Source organism: Dermacentor variabilis, chromosome 1 (genome assembly GCF_050947875.1).
Source record: "Dermacentor variabilis isolate Ectoservices chromosome 1, ASM5094787v1, whole genome shotgun sequence".
NCBI classification, from domain to species: Eukaryota; Metazoa; Arthropoda; class Arachnida; order Ixodida; family Ixodidae; genus Dermacentor; species Dermacentor variabilis.
In genome coordinates, this window is record NC_134568.1 from 115,139,229 (window position 1) to 115,159,321 (window position 20,093).

The 20,093-nt window shown below is 42.8% G+C and overlaps 1 protein-coding gene across 1 annotated transcript in view; it reads right to left on the reverse strand.

The window, feature by feature from the left end:
* Window positions 1-20,093, reverse strand: part of LOC142582086 (cytochrome P450 4V2-like) — a 62,323-nt gene that overhangs the window by 3,981 nt on the left and 38,249 nt on the right. Inside the window, exon 11 of the mRNA XM_075691515.1 lies at window positions 17,509-17,667. Coding sequence (XP_075547630.1) covers window positions 17,509-17,667 — 159 coding nt within the window. The remainder of the gene's footprint in view (window positions 1-17,508; window positions 17,668-20,093) is intronic.

Consider the following 20,093-nt stretch of genomic DNA (forward strand, 5'->3'; position numbering starts at 1 on the left):
CAGTGTGGTAGATCTCATTTCGTGGCGCTCGATCCGGCCGCGATGAATGCTGCGCTGCATGTGTAGTGAAATTTTCGTGACACGCTTTACGTATATATCTCGAAATTGTGTTAGTATGAAGAATTTTCGAACAGGCACGTATGGTTGAATAACTGCTAGCGTACTCGGATGAAAGGCCGCGTTTGCGGGGCCTGCATCAGCAGTGTGTGCGCTGCCGTTTTCGTATAGTTTAAAAGTAGCAGTATTTTTAAGGTTCCTGGCAACCAATCTAAATAATTTTGGGAAGTTACCGCAAGCAAAACACGAGACCTCAAAAAATATCTAGCTTTTCTAAATTGACCCAATCTATTTATATGCAACCACAAACGCCTTTGGAGCATGAAACCTGCGATAAGTTCAGTTACTCGCAGCTTCGCAACTTAGGCGAAAAAATTATCGAATAATAAATTAGTCGCTCCGGGAAGCACCTTTACACGTTTTAAACTGGAGGCATTGTGTTTGACGGTAGCTAGAAGTTTTTTTGTCTCTTTTATAAACAGTTTAGCAACTGAAGTTATTTTTCGGACTATATGAAAAGCGTTAGACGCCTTCCGATACGCAGTTACGCAGTTTACGTGCTGTTAATCACCAGGCAGCTGCTGGCGCAGATTCGCATTGTGCCAGTCGTGCGTCGTATGAAGCCCTTGTCGTGCGTAATAAGTGTTCCGGTTTTCATTACTGTTGTATGTAGTGCCGTCGTCTTGGACAGACTGTATATTATATGCGCTGTATAAAAGAAAAAAGAGCCAGATTATCCATTTGGTCGTCTTTTCTTAGTAGATAACGCACAGATTATTCAAATAATTTAGTGGACATTGCATTTGTTCTACCCTTATCAACACACCTAAGAGATCGTAACATGTTTTAGTTGATAAGTAACGTTATCAATACGCCGCCATTCATGTGTATTCTACTGAAAGTGTGGCAAATGTATTCATCTCGAAGTATGACAAAAGAGAGATTGCAGACTGTTCGAAGCGGAAATAAATTGCAATTCTTAACGTGATTGTTCAAAACTGCAGTCACTATGCTTAGCATGTTCGTTCGACACGGGCATATTGCCTTAACACCTGAAAAATGTCCACAGTCGATCCAGCCGGGTATCTTTGTTTCAACAATTACTATTATAGGAATAGTTCGGGATTCTCGCATTTCTTTTATTTTTATAAATACACTGTGTGCCACATGAACCTGTCTTGAAACGAAACGTACCGTGGCTGGCACCGGCGACCATTACGGTTGTCTAACTGCTTATCATACTCTGACCCCAAGGACAACATAGGGGAAATTACTTGTGCTTAACAAATGAAATAAAGAAACGATAAATTAATGGAAATTAAAATGAATGAAACGAACCCACAACCTTCGCATGCGAAGGTTGTGGGTTCGGTTCCCATCAGCGGCAAGTTTTTTTTTCATCCACTTTAATTTCCATTAATTTATCGTTTCTTCATTTCATTTAACCGAACCAACAACCTTCGCATGCGAAGGTTGTGGGTTCGGTTCCCACCTGCGGCAAGTTGTTTTTTCATCCACTTTAATTTCCATTAATTTATCGTTTCTTCATTCCATTTATTAAGCACAAGTAATTTCCCCTATGTTGTACTTGGTGTCAGTGTTTGTTGGCTTCTTATGATATGACTAATAAATATTGGGCCCCTCGGTTAACCCCCTTTCTTCTCGTTGCTTAGCATACTGTAACATAACGAAACATCATAATGGTACTGATTCATATTGCCATGTAGTCTTTAGTCAGAGGTAAACAAAGTTAAGTAGAGGCACAAGTGATGAGAGCAAATTATATAGAAAACTACTATTGAAGCCTAAAAATAACTAATTGAATAGTTTTCCCTCCCACTGTTGCATGTGCTTTACGTGTGTGTCACTGTGTCCTTGTCTTTCGTGCTGTACTCATGTGGCCATCAATTACGAACTTGCCCAAGCCCTTGTGAGCTTTATTAAACAAGGGATTCAATTCAGTTGAATCTAATGCTACATGTCAAGTGACTAACGTGTTCTTCGTTTTATATAAATATTATGGACTGGCAATACTTGGCAAGCATTAAAGCACAATAATTTTTTCTTGCACTTAACATGCGGATGTAATAGATTGCCAGAAAATTTTCATGAAAACAGCAAGAGATCGGGGAATTTTAGGATGGCCACATAGGTATGCTGTCTTGTTATATGTCATACAAAGTTTCCAGAGAATCTCTCTGTTAAATATACTTTTAAAACGTTTCACCTCATAAAAACTTGAGGGAAATTGGTCCCATTTATTGAAAAAAAGAATGAAAGTCAAGCATACTGACATGGAATTTTTTACTCATTTTGTTCTTTTTGCTTTAACTAAAAGTCCTGAACCTCGGAACCCTACAAAAATGTTTCATATTTGAGAGCGCCTTAAATAATTTACTATGATAGCATTCATTCGAACTATAGTATCAGTTTTGTTTCCTAGGAGGTGCATATCTGTCGTCCCATGACACAAAGTGCTCGCGTGGTATTTCGGGTGCTCATTTGGTATACTTAACTTGGAAACCTGTAAGCATACCAAAGAGGCCTCATTACCCGTAATAAACTAAGTGACCATATCAATACATTCAATCCATCTGCCTTCTGTTGAAGTTATGGCCAATGACCCATTCATTTAAGAGTATGAGAAATACATTTAAATGTGTATTAAGCAAAATTAATTACAATCTTTTGCATGATACTGTGAATACTCCAGTCACGTCTTCTGAGATATTGTCACGTGGTAGTGACGTTAAAGAACACAGTAGCAATACTGTGAAAGACAAAACTAGCTTTATTGGGCGAACCTGTGCCCACAAAGATAGGCTACACTTAAAGCACAACGATAGCGGCGAACACAGTCGGCGATCGTCGAAAATCTGATCAGCGGGTCAAGCGCGTCCGCTTTTATACAGCAGTCGTCGAACGTTTCAGACTAATCGTTCGGACCCGCGTGCCTTCCACAAAGTTCTACACCATTCGCGTCACGTGATGAAATCAGATAACAAAAGGTTCGGCGACAACAGACAGCCGGATAGAAGCGTCGATAACTTTCCAGACACTTCGGATACATGCAGGCGTGTCCCGCGCTGTGCGATTACATTTGTTAGGCGGCGAAACGTGGTCGCCCGATAAAGATAAGTACACGTGTCAATATTCCTCGGTGCACGGGCATACTTAAATACCAGCCAAAAAAATGTACAGACAGCCCAACTGGGTAACGTTTCAGCAATAAATATAGAGATCATTTGGGATAAGTGCATTAATGCATCATATATGAACTTGCCATAAAAGGGAACATACTGTTGCTGGCACGAGCAGCAGTTGTTACTGTATAGTTGTTCACCATACCATAAAATAAAACATTGTATAATGGTACTGATTTGTATTGACAAGCAGCCATTAGTCATAGTTAAACCGCATGAAGTATTGACTTATATGGTTTGAGCAAATATGTTAAGCTAATGAACATACAAGGAACACACACTTGTTATTTTTGTCTGATATTGCTGCATCTACTTTTTTGCAGCACACCTCTGTATCACCTTTGGTTCTAATGACACAAAGGTCAAGGCCAGCCTGGCGACCATGCTTGCCAAGGGGAAGTAGTATAAATATGTAGTGTCTTTTCATAATAGCATAAGACATGTATTTTAAAAAAATTCATCTATTATATCGCGTAATAAAAACAGTTAATTCATTGCCGGTGCGTTTGTTTTCTTTTTTGCACTGCATGATTCAGCACTCAATCTTTCTGTTTATGCAACATACATGAGAGTACAGCTGGTTCAGGAGCACTATTAATCTACCAACATTATTGCATAAGTGAAAATTAAAAGCAACAGGTGCATATGCATAAAAAATTCAAAATTTTATTGCTACCATATGTAAAGAAATATGTAAACTAACTTGTAGATAGCAGATAGCTATGGACTTATGGCCTTATACACTCTTCGTAGACTAGTATATAAAATGTCTGTGTCTACAGATTAATGAAAATTCATGTTTGTTGACAAATGTCTGCAGAATATCAGAGAAAAAAGTGTATAGGAATATATAGTTCTGCTTTTGTAGACTGAAGTCTATAGAATGACTATAGACAAATGTCTATAGGTAGTCTATAGACATTTGCTTATAGCTATTTTATAGACTTCAGTCTACAAAAGTAGAACTGTATATATAGTTCTACTTTTGTAGACTGAAATCTATAAAATGTCTATAGATAGTCTACAGACATTTGTCTATAGACATGCTATAGACTTCAGTATGCAAATATAGAGCTGTATAACCCTATACACCTTTGTCCATAAACATTCTGCGGACATTTGTCTACAAACGTGAATTTTCATTAATCTACAGACCCCCTCTAGACAGTCTATAGACTCACATTTTTATAGACTAGTCTATAAAAAGGCTATGACCGTAAGTCTATGGACTATCTATAGACTGGTCTATAGGAATAGTCTATAGATAGTCTATAGACATTTGTCTATAGACATTCTATAGAGTTTAGTCTACAAATGTGGAACTATAAGCTTCTACGCTTCTCTGTAGACATTCTGCATACAATTGTCTACAAACATGAATTTTCATTATTCTATGGACAGTCTATAGGCTCAGACTTTTTATAGACTAGTCTATAAAAAGTATAGCCATAAGTCCATAGAGTGTCTATAGACAGTTTATAGGAAGTCTATAGACTCAGACTTTTTATAGACTAGTCTATAAAAAGTGTATGGCCATAAGTCTATAGACTAGTCTAAAGAAATTTCTATAGACAGTCTATAGACTTCATAGGCAAATGTCTATGCACTTTCTATAAAAATTTTTGTAAGGGTACGCCGATGGAAACCCTCTGTCCTGGCTACCTTTTCTTCGGAAAATGGACCCACTTCTTGCTGGCCCCTGCATTTACGACAGCCTCTGCCACGCTTCGCACGCACTCGCTCACGGTCGACTGCGGCAGACGGATCGTCTCCTGGCTCCCTACAGACACTTGAAAGCTCCCGATGCCGAAGAAACGCAACGCACACACCTTCCCCTCCACGGACAGTCCCGTCGCTTGCTCGACTTCTAGTCCCCCCCCTCCCAGTTCCTCGCACAACAGCCGCATCGTTTCCTTCAAGAGACGAATATGCTGTCGAAAATGGTCATCCGGTATGTCAAACGCGTCGTCTGGCTCTCCGTGTCTACGTTGACAATGGTGAAAAGCCATCGCCATAGCGATGAGAAGGCTAGCCATTATTTATGCCTTCTGAAACGACCCTGCCTTTTATGCCTTATCCCTTACAAAATTTTTTTATAGAAAGTCCATAGACAGTCTATAGACATTTGTCTATGAAGTCTATAGACTGTCTATAGACATTTCGTTAGACTAGTCTATAGACTTATGGCCATACACTTTTTATAGACTAGTCTATAAAAAGTGAGTCTATAGACTGTCTACAGACAGTTTATAAACTTATGGCCATACATTTTTATAGACTAGTCTATAAAAAGTCTGAGTCTACAGACTGTCTATACACAGTCTATAGATTTATGGCTATACTTTTTATAGACTAGTCTATAAAAAATCTGAGTATATAAACTGTCTATGGACTTATGGCCATACACTTTTTATAGACTAGTCTATAAAAAGTCTGAGTCTATCGACTGTCTATAGACTTATGGCCATACACTTTTATAAACTAGTCTATAAAAAGTCTGAGTCTAAAGACTGTCTATAGAGTGTCTATGGATTAATTAAAATTCACGTTTGTAGACGGTTGTCCGCAGAATGTCTATGGACAAGTGTATGGGCTTACCGTTCTACCGTCGTAGACTGCAGTCTATAGAATGTCTATATACTATCTATAGACTTTTCCTATAGACCAGTCCATAGACTGTCTATAGATTAATGAAAATTTGTTTGATACAAATGTCTGCAGAATGTTTATAGACAAAAGCATAAAGGGTTATACAGTTCTACTTTTGTAGACTAAGTCTATAAAATGTCTATAGATAGTCTATAGACATTCTACAGACTTCAGTCTACAAAAACAGAACTATATAATCCTATACACTTTTTCTATGATATTCTGCATACATTGTCAACAAACATGAATTTTCATTATTCTATAGACACAGACATTTTATAGACAAGTCTACGAAGAGTGTATAAGGCCATAAGTCCATAGCTATCTGCTATCTACAAGTAAGTTTACATTTGTGTTTACATAAGGTAGCAATAAAATTTTAAAATTTTAATGCATATGCACCTGTTGCTTTTAATTTTCACTTATGCATTAATGTTGGTAGGTTAATAGTGCTCCTGAACCAGCTGTACTCTCATATATGTTGCATAAACAGAAAGAATTGAGTGCTGAATCATGCAGTGAAAAAAAGAAATAAACGTACCGGCAATGAATTAACTGTTTTTATTGCGCGATATAATAGATGAATTTCTTAAAATACATGTCTTATGCTATTATGGAAAGAGACTAAATATTTACACTACTTCCCCTTGGCAAGCATTGTCGCGAGGCTGGCCTTGACCTTTGTGTCATTAGACCCAAAGGCGATACAGAGGTGTGCTGTAAAAAAGTAGATGGAGCAATATGAGACAAAAATAACAAGTGTGTATTCTTCGTATGTTCATTAAGCAGCTTAACATATTTGCTCAAAGCAAATGAGTCAATACCTCATGCGGTTTAACTATGACTAATGGCTGCTTGTCAATGCAAATCAGTGCCATTATACAATGTTTTATTGTATGGTATGGTGAACAATTATACAGTCACAACTGCTGCTCGTGCCAGCAACAGTATGTTCCCTTTTATTACAAGTTCATATATGATGCATTAATGTACTTATCCCAAATTATCTCTATATTTATTGCTGAAACGTTACCCAGTTGGACTGTCTGTACATTTTTTTGGTTGGTAGTTAAGTATGCCCGTACATAGGGATATACTCACAAGACGTGACTGGAGTATTCACAGCATCATGCCAAAGATTGTAATTTATTTTACTTAATGCACATTTAAATGTCTTTCGCCTACTCTTAAATGAATGGGTCTTGGGCTATAACTTCAACAGACGGCAGATGGATTGATTGTATTGATATGGTCACTTAGTTTCTTACATGTAATGAGGCCTCTCGAGTATGCTTACAGGATTCCAAGTTAGGTTTACCACATGAGTACCCGAAATACCACGCGACCACTTTGTCATGGCACGACAGACAAGCACCTCCAAGGAAACAGAACTGATACAATAGTTAGAATGAATTCTATTACAGTAAATTATTTAAGCTGCTTTCAAAGATGAAAATGTTTTCTAGGATTTCGTGGTTCAGGACTTTTAGTTAACAACAAAAAGAAGATAAATTCAGTTATAAATGCCATGTCAGTATGGTTGACTTTCATTTTTTTTCAATATATGGGTAAATTTCCCTGAACGTTTTAAAAATATATTTACTAGAGAGATTCTCTGGAAACTTTGTATGAAATATAACAAGACAGCGACCTATGTGGTCATTTTAAAATTTCACGATCTTTTTCCAAGCCTTCCCTGGCTGTTTTCATGAAAATTTTCTGGCAATCTATGACGCCTGCAGCTTAAGTGCAATAAAAAAATATTGTGATTTAATGCTTGCCAAGTACTGCCGGTCCATAATATTTAGATAAAACGAATAACACGTCAGTCACTTGACATGCAGTATTAGATCCAACTGACTTGAATCCCTTGTTTAATAAAGCTGACAAGGGGTTGGGCAAGTTCTTAATTGATGGCCACACGAGTACAGCACGGAAGATAAGGACACAGAGACACACACGTAAAGCAAATGCAACAAGGTGAGGGAAAACTATTCGATGAGTTATTTTTACGGTTCAATAGTAGTTTGCTATATAATTTGCTCTCATCAATTTTGCCTCTAGTTAACTTTGTTTACCTCTGACTAAACACTACATGACAATAATAATCAGTACCATTGTGACGTCTCGTTATATTACAGTATGCTAAGCAGTTAGACAACCGTAATGGTCGCCGGTGCCAGCAACCGTACGTTTCGTTTCAAGACAGGGTCATGTGACACACAGTTTACTTATAAAAATAAAAGAAATGCGAGAATCCCAGACGATTCCAATAATAATAATTGTTGAAACAAAGATACCCGGCTGGACTGTGCACATTTTTCAGGTGTTAATGCAATATGCCCATGCCGAACGAACATGCTCAGCATAGTGACTGCAGTTTTGAACAATCACGTTAAGAATTGCAATTTATTTCCGCTTCGAACAGTCTGCAATCTCTCTTTTCTCATACTTCGAGATGAATACATTTGCCACACTTTCAGTAGAATACACATGAATGGGGGCGTATTGGTAACGTTACTTATCAACTAAAACATGTTACGATCTCTTAGGTGTGTTGATAAGGGTAGAACAAGTGCAATGTCCACGAAATTATTTGAATAACCTGTGCGTTATCTGCTAAGAAAACACCACCAAATGGATAATCTGGCTCTTTTTTCTTTTATACAGCGCATATAATATACAGTCTATCCAAGACGACGGCACTACATGCAACAGTAATGAAAACCGGAACACTTATTACGCACGACAAGGGCTTCATACGAAGCACGACTGGCACAATGCGAATCTGCGCCAGCAGCAGCCTGGTGATTAACAGCACGTAAACTGCGTAACGCCGAAGTATAGAAAGGCGTCTAACGCTTTTCATATAGTCCGAAAGATAACTCCTGTTGCTAAACTGTTTATAAAAGAGACAAAAAAACTTCTAGCTACCGTCAAACACAATGCCTCCAGTTTAAAACGTGTAAAGGTGCTTCTCGGAGCGACTAATTTATTATTCGATAATTTTTTCGCCTAAGTTGCGAAGCTGCGAGTAACTGAACTTATCGCAGGTTTCATGCTCCAAAAGCGTTTGTGGTTGCATATAAATAGATTGGGTGAATCTAGAGAAGCTAGATATTTCTTCAGGTCTCGTGTTTTGCTTGCGGTAACATCCCAAAATTATTTAGATTGGTTTGCCAGGTACCTTAAAAATACTGCTACTTTTAAACTATACGAAAACGGCAGCGCACACACTGCTGATGCAGGCCCCGCAAACACGGCCTTTCATCCGAGTACGCTAGCAGTTATTCAACTATAGGTGTCTGTTCGAAAATTCTTCATGCTAAGACAATTTCGAGATATATACGTAAAGCGTGTCACGAAAATTTCACTACACATGCAGCGCAGCATTCATCGCGGCCGCATCGAGCGCCACGAAATGAGATCTACCACACTGGCTGCCCAACACGCACATTCTGCTTAGTGGCAGCTCAGTATCAAGTTAGACCATGGTGTACTTCCTTTTTTACGCACATCAACTATAACGCTAAAATCAACAAGCCCGAGCGATCGCTCGCCGTAAAACATACCGTATCGTAGAAGCGAGAACAAGAGCGCGTTATCAAATCATGTCAACGACAAACCGAAGCTATACCCGAGTCACCTGCTCTACATGCAGCCGGTTCGCGCTACGAAACTCGCTTACCTAATCATGATCTATTGACGCAAAACATCTTTGCTAAAGCTTACCGTTCAGTGTAATTGATGTGTGATGCCACAAAAAGACACGCGTACACAGACACCAACGTTCAGGCAGGCACCGCACACCGCTACAAGCGTTTACCTGCGTTTACGTGCCTGGCGCACTCGTTCAGAATTCAAACTGACGCGGACAGACGCGCACCGCCGCGCATGCGCAAGAGCTCCGCGCATGCGCAGGAACTCTGCGCGCCGGGCGTGTGCGCTCAGAGGAGTGTGAGCGCCTTTTCCTTTTTTTTTGTCTCTCTCTCTCGCTCTCTCTGCGCGCCATGCGCGCCGGAACGGGTTGCTTTTCTTTTACATTTTTCATCCTTTTTTCATGAACAGGAAATGCGCTGACAAGTTGTATTACAAGCGCTGTGAGCCATAGAGTTTCTCACTACATTACCTAGAGGGAAATCTGGCGCTGCTGCGCTGTGGTATGCATGTGAATGCCGGTATATTGTGGATTCGGATTGGCATCGTTCTCGTAGAGGCAGGACACCTTGAAGACGCGCTTGGCAAGTACCGTCCCTTCTGTCACAATGATTCATTTTCTTCTAGAACAGCACGTGAAAAGCTGTTTTAGCTTTATTATTACGCGAAAAAATGTTTTGTTTAACTATGAGAACTTGTTATTGTGTGTACGACTACATGTTACGTAAAAAGTATCAGCGGGCCGCTAAAGTTGGAGGACAGACGACAAGGTTCGCGCTCGCTTTGAAACAGTTGGTCGTCTGTTCTTGCTTTTCTTCGCTTGGTCATGCATCGTGGGTGAGTAAAGATGTAATATGCGTGAATGGAAACATTTTATGAAGATTTTACTTTGAGAACGCGTTATTTGCGTAGCCATATCCACGTTTTAGACGAAGCCTCTTACAACACCAGCCAACACGAGCCTCGCAGACACATATACCGTCATTCCCATGACGGCACGGTGCCCCCTTAAGAAACTCCCATAGACGGTGGCGCCAGATTACCCTCTAGGTGTTATAGTGAGAAACTCTATGCTGTGAGCTATCGTATTGGACTGGAACGCCCACATGGATGAATGCGCTGTTTGTAAAAGTCGTTACAGGGCCCTTCAGGTGCTTGCATTATCGCCAGCGACGATGAGTAATAGAGCGCATTTGTAGCATATCTTCCAGCGTACCGCCAAATGTGATGCCCGCACGTACGTTAGCGCTAATTTTCCGCTCCGATGACAGGTCATAGCAATCCGTACGGATATGAGGTACTCATATGCGTGGCCGCGCAGGCATACCGCCTGCGAAATACTGGGTGTGCTCAGAGAATTTGGCACATACTTTAAGTGAATGAGAAACTTTGATGAGGTTATAGTGCAGGATATCAGTCAACGAAAAACCGCGCGTTGTTAGTGATGCAGCGATGTATGAAGACAATGTGAAAAGTATCTCACAGAATCGGACGACACACAACGCACACACCACATTCGCGACATCGGTTCATCGCACACTCACAAAGTCCGCGTTGTCAGCTACAGACATTATGAGCCTTAGTGCTGCTTGCTTGATGCCTGTTTGGAATCCGCTTGTAGCTAAAGTTGGCGTTCATACCATCTATTATCACAATTGGATCGGCCTTTTGCTTTATTTATTCCACTGCCGCAAAAGTCATGCTATGACAACTGTGAAGACTGTCTTGGGATTGCCGAGAGCGACTACGCAGATCATATCACGTGGTCAACAAATGCGGAAGTATACACTTTATGTATACTAAAGTCTACAAATAGGCTCTACGGCAATCTCAGCAGTATGCAACTTCAGTGGCTTATCTCAAACGCAGCTCCGTATTATCCACCGGTACCTGCGCTTGGTTACAGCGTACATAGGTTGGGCCCAGATTAACGATTTTTGTCTATTGTCAATCTATACACGGCATGTAAACCTGAAGCAATAAGAATTTTACCGTATCAACTGTTTTCTACTTGATCTCACGCCTTTCCACAATCGGCATACGGGGTGTTCGCACTTGTTAACGTGACCTTTGGTGACGTCCCACCCTATTGCCTTCATCGGCGGTGAAATAGGAAACCGTGGAGAATAATTGAAATTGCAAATAAGTATACGGGATGTTTCACTTAATTTGAGCCAGACGTTAACATATGCAAATGCTGCGTAGCTGGAGAGAACCAAGGTAATGTTGTTTGCCATCGCTTGGAGATACTCAGAATATTTTTTGCAGTCCCCTGATTAGATCATTAGTGTTCATTAACTTCTCAATTATGTTAATTAGATGAATATTCTCAATGATAAACTTGTAGAGCAGCATTAGAAACTCCCGATACAGCGTTCTATTGCACAATACGAGCTCCATAGAAGTGTTTGAGCGTGAAGAAGCCCGCGATTGCACGCAATGTAACTCGAGCCGCAGGTCGCGCAGTAATATATATATATATATATATATATATATATATATATATATATATATATATATATATATATATATCGGGGGGGCGGTGTACGTGAATATGTGAAGGAGTAGGTAGAGTGGGCAATAGACAAGAAATATACAATCTTATCGACTCTCGTCTATAGACAGTCTAAAAACGAAGAATTAACAACAATAAATAGACTGTAGCGACTTTTTTCTATGGACCGTCTATAGACTGCGAATAGACAAAAAATAGAAATCTTATCGACTTTCGTCTATAGAAAGTCTATAGACAAATACCAGATAAAAATAAATAGAGGCTGTATCGACTTTCGTCTATAGGTGTCTGTTGTGGGGAAGTAGGCAAAAAAGAAGCAAACACTTTATCGACTTTTTTCGATAGACCGTCTATAGACTGCGAATAGACAAAAAGAAATAGAAATCTTATCGACTTTCGACTATAGAAAGTCTATAGACAAATAATAGAGAAAAATAAATAGAGGCTGTATCATCGTTCGTCTATAGGTAGTCTATAGAGAGGAAGTAGACGAAAAAGAAACAAACACCTTATCAACGTTTTTCTATAGGCCGTCTATAGACTGCGAATACACAAAAAGAAATAATAAACTTATCGACTTTCATCTATAGAAAGTCTATAGATAAATAATAGAGAGAAATAAATAGAGCCTGTATCGACGTTTGTCTATAGGAAGTCTACAGAGGAGAAGTAGAGAAGAAACACCTTATGGACTTTTTCTATAGACTGTCTATAGACTGCGTATAGACAAAAAGAAATAGAAATCTTATCGACTTTCATCTATAGAAAGTCTATAGACAAATAAGAGAGAAATATAAATACAGGCTGTATAGACTTTTGTCTATAGGTAGTCTACAGAGGGGAAGAAGACAAAAAAGAAACAAACGCCATATCGACTTTTTTCTATAGACCGTCTATAGACTGCGAATAGACAAAAAGAAATAGAAACATTATCGACTTTCGTCTATAGACAGTCTATAGACTTTGTATCAACAAAAGTCCAAATCTATAGAAAGGCAAGCTCGTCTATAAGAAGTCTATAGACTTTCTATAGACAGCCTAAAGTCATTTTTGTAAGGGATGCTCCGCATAATGACTGTGTCAACGTGACTTTAATGTTTCGGGTTTTCGCGGGTTCCTGACGTCGCGTGATTGACAGATTCAATGGACGCGGCCCGCTCATTTTCGACTAATGACAGCGGGGTGATGGCGGCAAAAGGCATAAAAACGTAATCGAATTTCTACAAAATCAAATGCCTGGTCTATAATACACGTAGATATATACTCTTCGCGCTAACTAACGGCCGCCCACGGAATGGGTAAGTGTTTTTGTGGTCGGGCATAAAGTTTTGCTATAATATAAGCGTGAGTTTACGTAACACGTTGGTCTTGACGACGAGTTGTTCCCACGAAGATACTGAACATTAGCCAGGTGCCAGCAACCTTTGAAAGGCTAGATATGCCGGCAGACAACGAAGTTGCCCCCCTCCTTCGTCATTATACTGAGTGGGGGTGAAGGCTGGGGCGCACCACGTGCAATGCAGCCCGTGCACTACCGAATGTCCAGGGCCTGAATTCATAAAGCTTTTCGTTCATAAGAACTGTTCGCAATTGATTGGCGGCCTTAAAGAGAACGTTGGAGGGCGCGTCATCTGAGACTTGGATGAGACGTATAAAGAAGTGTGCCTGGTTTTGGCGCACTCTTTACCTTCATGGTGATGGTGGCGTTGGTGGTGGATTGTAGCAACAAGCGGGTTTAGTCTGACAACCGAAGCCGACAGGTGCTACGCCTGACCGTATCTTGCAATGTCCCTAGAGTATCTTACCAGATGTTCCGCAAAAGGTAACGCACACGCAACGTATGCTCATGTGCTTCTTGTTGTCGACGCCATCACTTAGCCTCCAAAGCTAAGCACTCTCTTCATCTCTAGCGCTCTCTTTACGGCGACTCTTTGCAATCCTAACAACTTTTATACATGCGGTGCGTCCCTCAAGTATTTCGACAGCGTGTTGCATTGTATTTGCCTCAGTGTTGCGGTTATGTCTCTAAGCAGCACCGGCGGCGATGCCACCATCCTATATCTTTCGCATTGTCCACTCCGGCGCGCTCGCTCTGCTGAGAGCGTGCCCTTTCCACTTATTGAGGTTGCTTCAGTGGTCACGTCAGCGCTTGCTCCACCCAATCCCGGCCCTTTTCTCCTCTAAAGTATTCCCAGTTGCTTCTCCGTCCTCCTAAATTGTGCGCCGCGTCTATGGGAAATTTGCTGACTGAGGTTTCAAAGGGAATATTTTTTGGCTCTTCCCTTGGGATTGGCATTGGTCGTTTTCTCGCCAGATATATTTATGTACATAATAGATAACGTGTGCTACTGAGTATGTGGTGACTGCTGTCTTGACGAGCAGACAACTTAGGCCACTGGGCTTGTGCTGCTGGGTATGTGTCACTGGGTATGCACTAACGGGTATGTGCCCATGCTTGGCCAATACCACACAATGTATGTACTATCGTGGCAATAGCAGTATGCAGCCTTGAATGACAAATTCGGCATTGTGTACGTGTGACTGCGTATGGGTTTGTAGCGCCCACCGACGCCGCTACGCGTAGACGCTAAAGGTCAGCGCCCTCGATCGGCATGGCAAAAGATGACGAAAATAAAGTTGGGCGGCGCGTGCTCACTGCGCAAACACAGCACGCCCTAGTCCGTTCTAAGAGCCTGCTACGCTGGTCTTCTGGTCCTTGTGCTCCACTGAAACCTCTCAGTTCGCGACATTGGTGACTCCGGACTACGAGATAACCGAACCCAGCAACCTACCGCTCTCAGGCAGCCTGATGCTACCTCGCGCCCACAGGACGTCTCAGCTCTACAGCTTCGCCTGCCCACATTCTGGCGCAAGAACCCACAGGTTTGCTTCGGCCAGCTCGAAGCCTCCTTCGATCTGCACCACATCACTTCAGAGACTTCTCGGTGTCGCTACTTACTTGCCAGCCTATCTCCTGAGGTTGTTCACGATGTGGCAGATGTCATCGCTGCCCCCTTTGGGGAATGCCCCGTACCAGCGCCTGAAGCAGAGTATTTTGAACCGCACCATGTGGTTTGAGAGCGCGCGCCTCCTGCACCTTCTCACCTCCGACGAGCTGGAAGATCGCCGCCCTTCCCAGCTGTTCTACAGCATGCGACGACTCCTGGGCTCAAGCAATATCGACGCAAACGGTACGCTGTTCAAGGAGCTCTCCCTCATAGGGCTTGCCACAGTCCACCCAGCACCGAGCCACGCAGTGCCTCGTTACACAGCGCTACATCCGGCCAAGCATTGACACCGATGTTCGCCAGTGGGCACGTTCTTGCCTCGCGTGCCAGGTCGCCAAAGTGACCCGCCACACGAAGACTCCCACGCAGTCTTTCTTGACACCTGGCTGTCGCTTTGACCACGTCCATCTGATTCGGTTGGAGCACTTCTTCCTTCTCACGAGTGCCGGTACATTCTAACAATGATTTACCGATTCCCCCGGTGACCCGAAGCCGTGCCCATTCCCGACATAGCTGCGGAAATGGTCGCCAAAGCCTTCGTTTCCGCATGGGTTTCCCGCTTCGGCTTCCCCAGCATCGTGACCACTGATCGCCGACGAAGCCGCCCTATCTGAACGTGAAAAGGGTCAACGTGCATTGGTTGCGCTTTCGCGAAAAGACGCTGCAACAGGGCTGCGATTGATGTCCCGTGAATGCACTTTGCCCCTGTGGGGCTCGAACGTTTTCACCATCTGTCGTTTGCGTTTGTTGTCTCCGGACATACAGATGCACCTACCGCCTGGGTTACCACGATGTGAACAGACAATGTCGTACCGTTTGTGGCTCGGCGTTGCATTTACGAACTCATATGCTTTCCTTATTGGAATGGCCAACAGCCCGACACATGCAACAGTGATGAGACGCTCACACGTATTATCTGTGTCTGCCTGCTATATAGTTCCCAGAGACAAGTGATGTGCAGTTCGATAATCGTCCACTCTCAGAACTCGAAGCTTTACGTCACTGCTCCTAAAGAACATCTGAGCTGAAGGCTTTACTCGCGTTATTAAGGCTCTTGCGGTCCACGGGTCTTCACGATAGACTTTTAGATCGCCGCCTCCTGCCGCTCTATACTGTACGCGGTTTGTTCGTGCTCGTTTCTCTTTCTCTCCATCTCCCCTTTCCACTATCTTTCTCTTTTTATCCCTCTTAGCCCTTCCTCTCGTGCCGGGTAGCCAACCGGAACTACCTCTGGTTAACCTCCCTACCCTTCTATGCATCCTTGTCTCTTGGCAGCCCGCAATTTGACTGTACCCTCTTCACTTCCCTCAGGCGCCTGCTTGGCGCTAAACACTGCCGTACCACTGCGTATCCACCCTGTGCCAACGGCATGGTTGAACGGCTCCACCACCAGCTCAAGGCTGCCCTCACTGCGACCCTACATAGGGAGCACTGGGTCGACCACCTTCCTATGGTGCTTCTCGCCCTATGCTCTGTCCTTCTTCGCGACATTCGCTGTTTTCCAGCCAAACTCGCTTATGGTGCACCGCTGCAGCTTCCTGGAGAGTTTTTCGTTCCTTCGGACCTCTCGCCCCAGCCGTTGCAGTACCTTCAATGCCTACAGGACTGCATTCAGAAACTTCGCCGCGCCCCGTCTCGATCTTCGGACCACAGCGTCTTAGTGCATCCAAACCTTGCGTCTTTTCCCCACATTTTTCTCAGACGAGACGCTGTAAAGGCGCCTCTTACACCCTCCTACGATGGGCCGTACCGTGTCCGCCACAAGACACCGACTTCGGCCACCACCCCATGAAATGGTCTTGAAGAGGTAGTCTGATTAGACGGCCTCAAACCGGCCTACCTCGAGACGCCTCTCACGGAGCTCCCCACCGATGTCGTCGGCATGTCTGCGGATCTGCATGTGACGAAGACAGCACCGTCTCCACTTCGTCGACGAGTACATTTCGCAGGTCCTGCAGCGCCCACCAACGCCACTACGCGTGGACGCTGAAGGTTGGTGCCTTCGGTCGGCATGGCAAAATATGAGGAAAATAAAGTTGGGCGGCGTGTGCTCGCGGCGCAAGCGCAGCACGCGCTAGTCCGTTCTAAGAGCCTGCTACGCTGATCCTCTGGTCCTGGCGCTCCAGTGCGACCTCTCGGTTCGCAACAGGTTCATTCTTGGCCGCTCACTCAGAATGAACGATCCACTGCGATGCGACAGGAATGAAGACTTCATGCATTAAAGCAAAGCTTTCTTTCCCTCTTATGCTCGCCGTATAAATCTCGTCATAGAAATGATTGTAGAAATTTGTACCGGCCACTGGCGATGGCGGGTGACGTTTATTCGACCTTATTACTGAGGCGGGAAACACAGGAAATAACCTTTGTCCTGGAACTGACCTCGCAAATCTCTTAACGAAAATTTAATGGTGAGACCTACATTGGCGAGGTGTCAGCTTCAGTTGTATTCCCTGCAAAGGCCTTAGTACTATTTCTAGTTGCAGCTGAAGCTCCTCCATGGGTACCAGGGATTCCACACTGAAGTTTCTCAGGATGTGGGCCAACATAATTTTCTCCTCCAGTTGGGCAAACCTTTGGCCTAAGGAATAAAGAAATGGAACGGAAATTACAGGGACATTATTGCTTGCAGTATGTGTTCCTGTCATTATAGCATCGGATTAGTGCGACCTGAAGAAATGTGATTATTATGGAATTATAATTGCATAAAAAAGCGCTTTTTATTTTCGTTCCTAATGTTTTGAGTGCAGAAAGGCCACTGGAATAACATCTGGCACTGTTGAAGAAAACCAGAAGGAACTTAACTGTGTGAAGCCTTTATGCAGCCAGAGAACAATAAACTGATTCGGTTATTTTGTTCTCTATATTTCTGAGCATGTAAAAGTACCTGCTCGCTGTGCACTGTTACACGTGATAGTTGTCTGTCTTTCCTCCCCAAAAACCGTGTCCGAACTTTTGGTGAATTAATTCTGAGGTGTATATTTCCTATATAAATTGAACCTTCGTTAGTAGATTACGAGTAAATATGACAAGCGCACTACTGTTCGTTTCCTTGTTACTTTGTTGCCACACCACTCTGAGTCTTAGTTCTGTTTGTTCATAGTGAAGAAAAGGTTGGCAGCATCGACATAGAAATAGAAATAGTTCCATTAATAGATGTAGAGACGCAAAGCTACTTTTCATTACGTGCTTCTTTTTTTCTTTCCCAGCAAAATTTCACTGACCCTTCGTGATCTTGGGATACTCGCTAGTCGTCACGATATTTCTTCTCTGTGTTTATTTTCTAATTCTCACAACTTACCCTTGCCCTTCCTTAGGACAGTAAGCTATTCTTGTCTATAAGGTAAGTTACCTCTCTCTCTGTGTAGTTTAATATGCTCAAGCGTAAACCAACCAGATAGCCCAACTGACGAGCTAATCGCCATTACGTGCTTTTTTTCTTACCACATAAGCCGAAAGCCATATAAGTCCGAAAGCTACGTGCTGGTATTTCTGCACAATGTAACATAATGGATGCTCTTGCCTAAACTGAATTTTTTCGTGGGTGTGACTTGGCAAAATGGTTATTAAAAGATGCAAAAATTACGTAGTAAAGCAGTGTCTGCAGAAATGCAGATGAAAGTACGTCGCCACTGCTACGACTTGTCTACCGTCTCATTATAGTCTACTATACACCAGGATAACTATATATCTGGATACGTGCAGCTGTTGTTCCAGGATGAATACACTCTAAGCGGAGTGCTGACTTTTGTTCACCGCAATTTAAGGTATCTACGTCATCCCGTTGCGCCGCGTGCTTCCAATGGTTAAGTTTGCTATGAAGCATAATCAGCGAACTTTACCGTCACTGGTGGCTATACACCAGAAACATAGAGGATTGACTGTTTCTGTTGTACATCATCCAAGCTACCCTCGTAGTCATCGACTACTTTAATGACAACCATCCTTTGTGGTACTCTGCTTCAATGATGGCCAGCGGCAAAGATCTGGCAGACTTGATGAATAGCCGAGACATGATGGTGATCAGTGGTGGATGTTCTGAATATATTTGTGGGAAGTATTACAATGGTTGTATTGACGTTGTACTTGTCTCAAAGCGATTGCTGTCTGCTGCGTTGGTGCAGTGCGTGGACACCCATGGAAGCGACCATCTGACGACATATATTCAGCTGAATTCGTTACATCCTCCAGCTTCGGGTACTGTGCTTTGCATTCATTTGCAATCATTTAAAGGGTGTGAATGTCGCCTGTCGGACAATTGCATCAGCATTAAACATAGAATAGTATTCGCGCCAAATTTACGAGAAAAAGACATAGTGCACTTACACCTCGGTTACATATTGATGGCCAGTAGGAGCGACTTCATGCCGTACGGCGTCGAGCAGAATATAAATATAGGAGGGCCAGATCCCCATTCGACTTTTGGGCCTCTCGCCGGGCTCATTGACATGTCCTACGGCACCATGACAAGCCAAACAAACAATGCTTGATGACATTCTCTGTATCTTTGGACCCGAGAAAGCCTCTTTCTGGAATTTTGCAAGTTGTGGGAAGCATTCGGTCCCCTCTGCAAGAGTTGCACTCGTTCAGCTCTGGGGCCGCACGGCAACGATGGTGTGAAGTTCTGGTCGCTGAAGATGCCTGCAAGTTAGTGGTGAGTGCCTCCGCCTCGTTGCTACTGACATCATGATAGGCCTTTCTACCATCTAGTAATGGCCTTATTGATAGGTATTTCATCATGCACGAGTTTGACGTTGTAATATCTGCTTCCAGCCGGTTACCACTTTAGGACCACATGACATCACTTACTCCACAATTTGCCGTATTGATGGGGAAGATCAGGAAGTTCTCCTGTCGCTCTTCGATTCCACATTGAAGTCGACGACCGTGTCTGACAACTGAAAGGGCAGCCGTCTCGTGGCTCTGCTGAGATCCGGGACATACTCATGCAATTTTTCTCTTATTGGCTGTTATCCTTGGCAAGCTGCTTTGGCAAAGTTGTAAGAA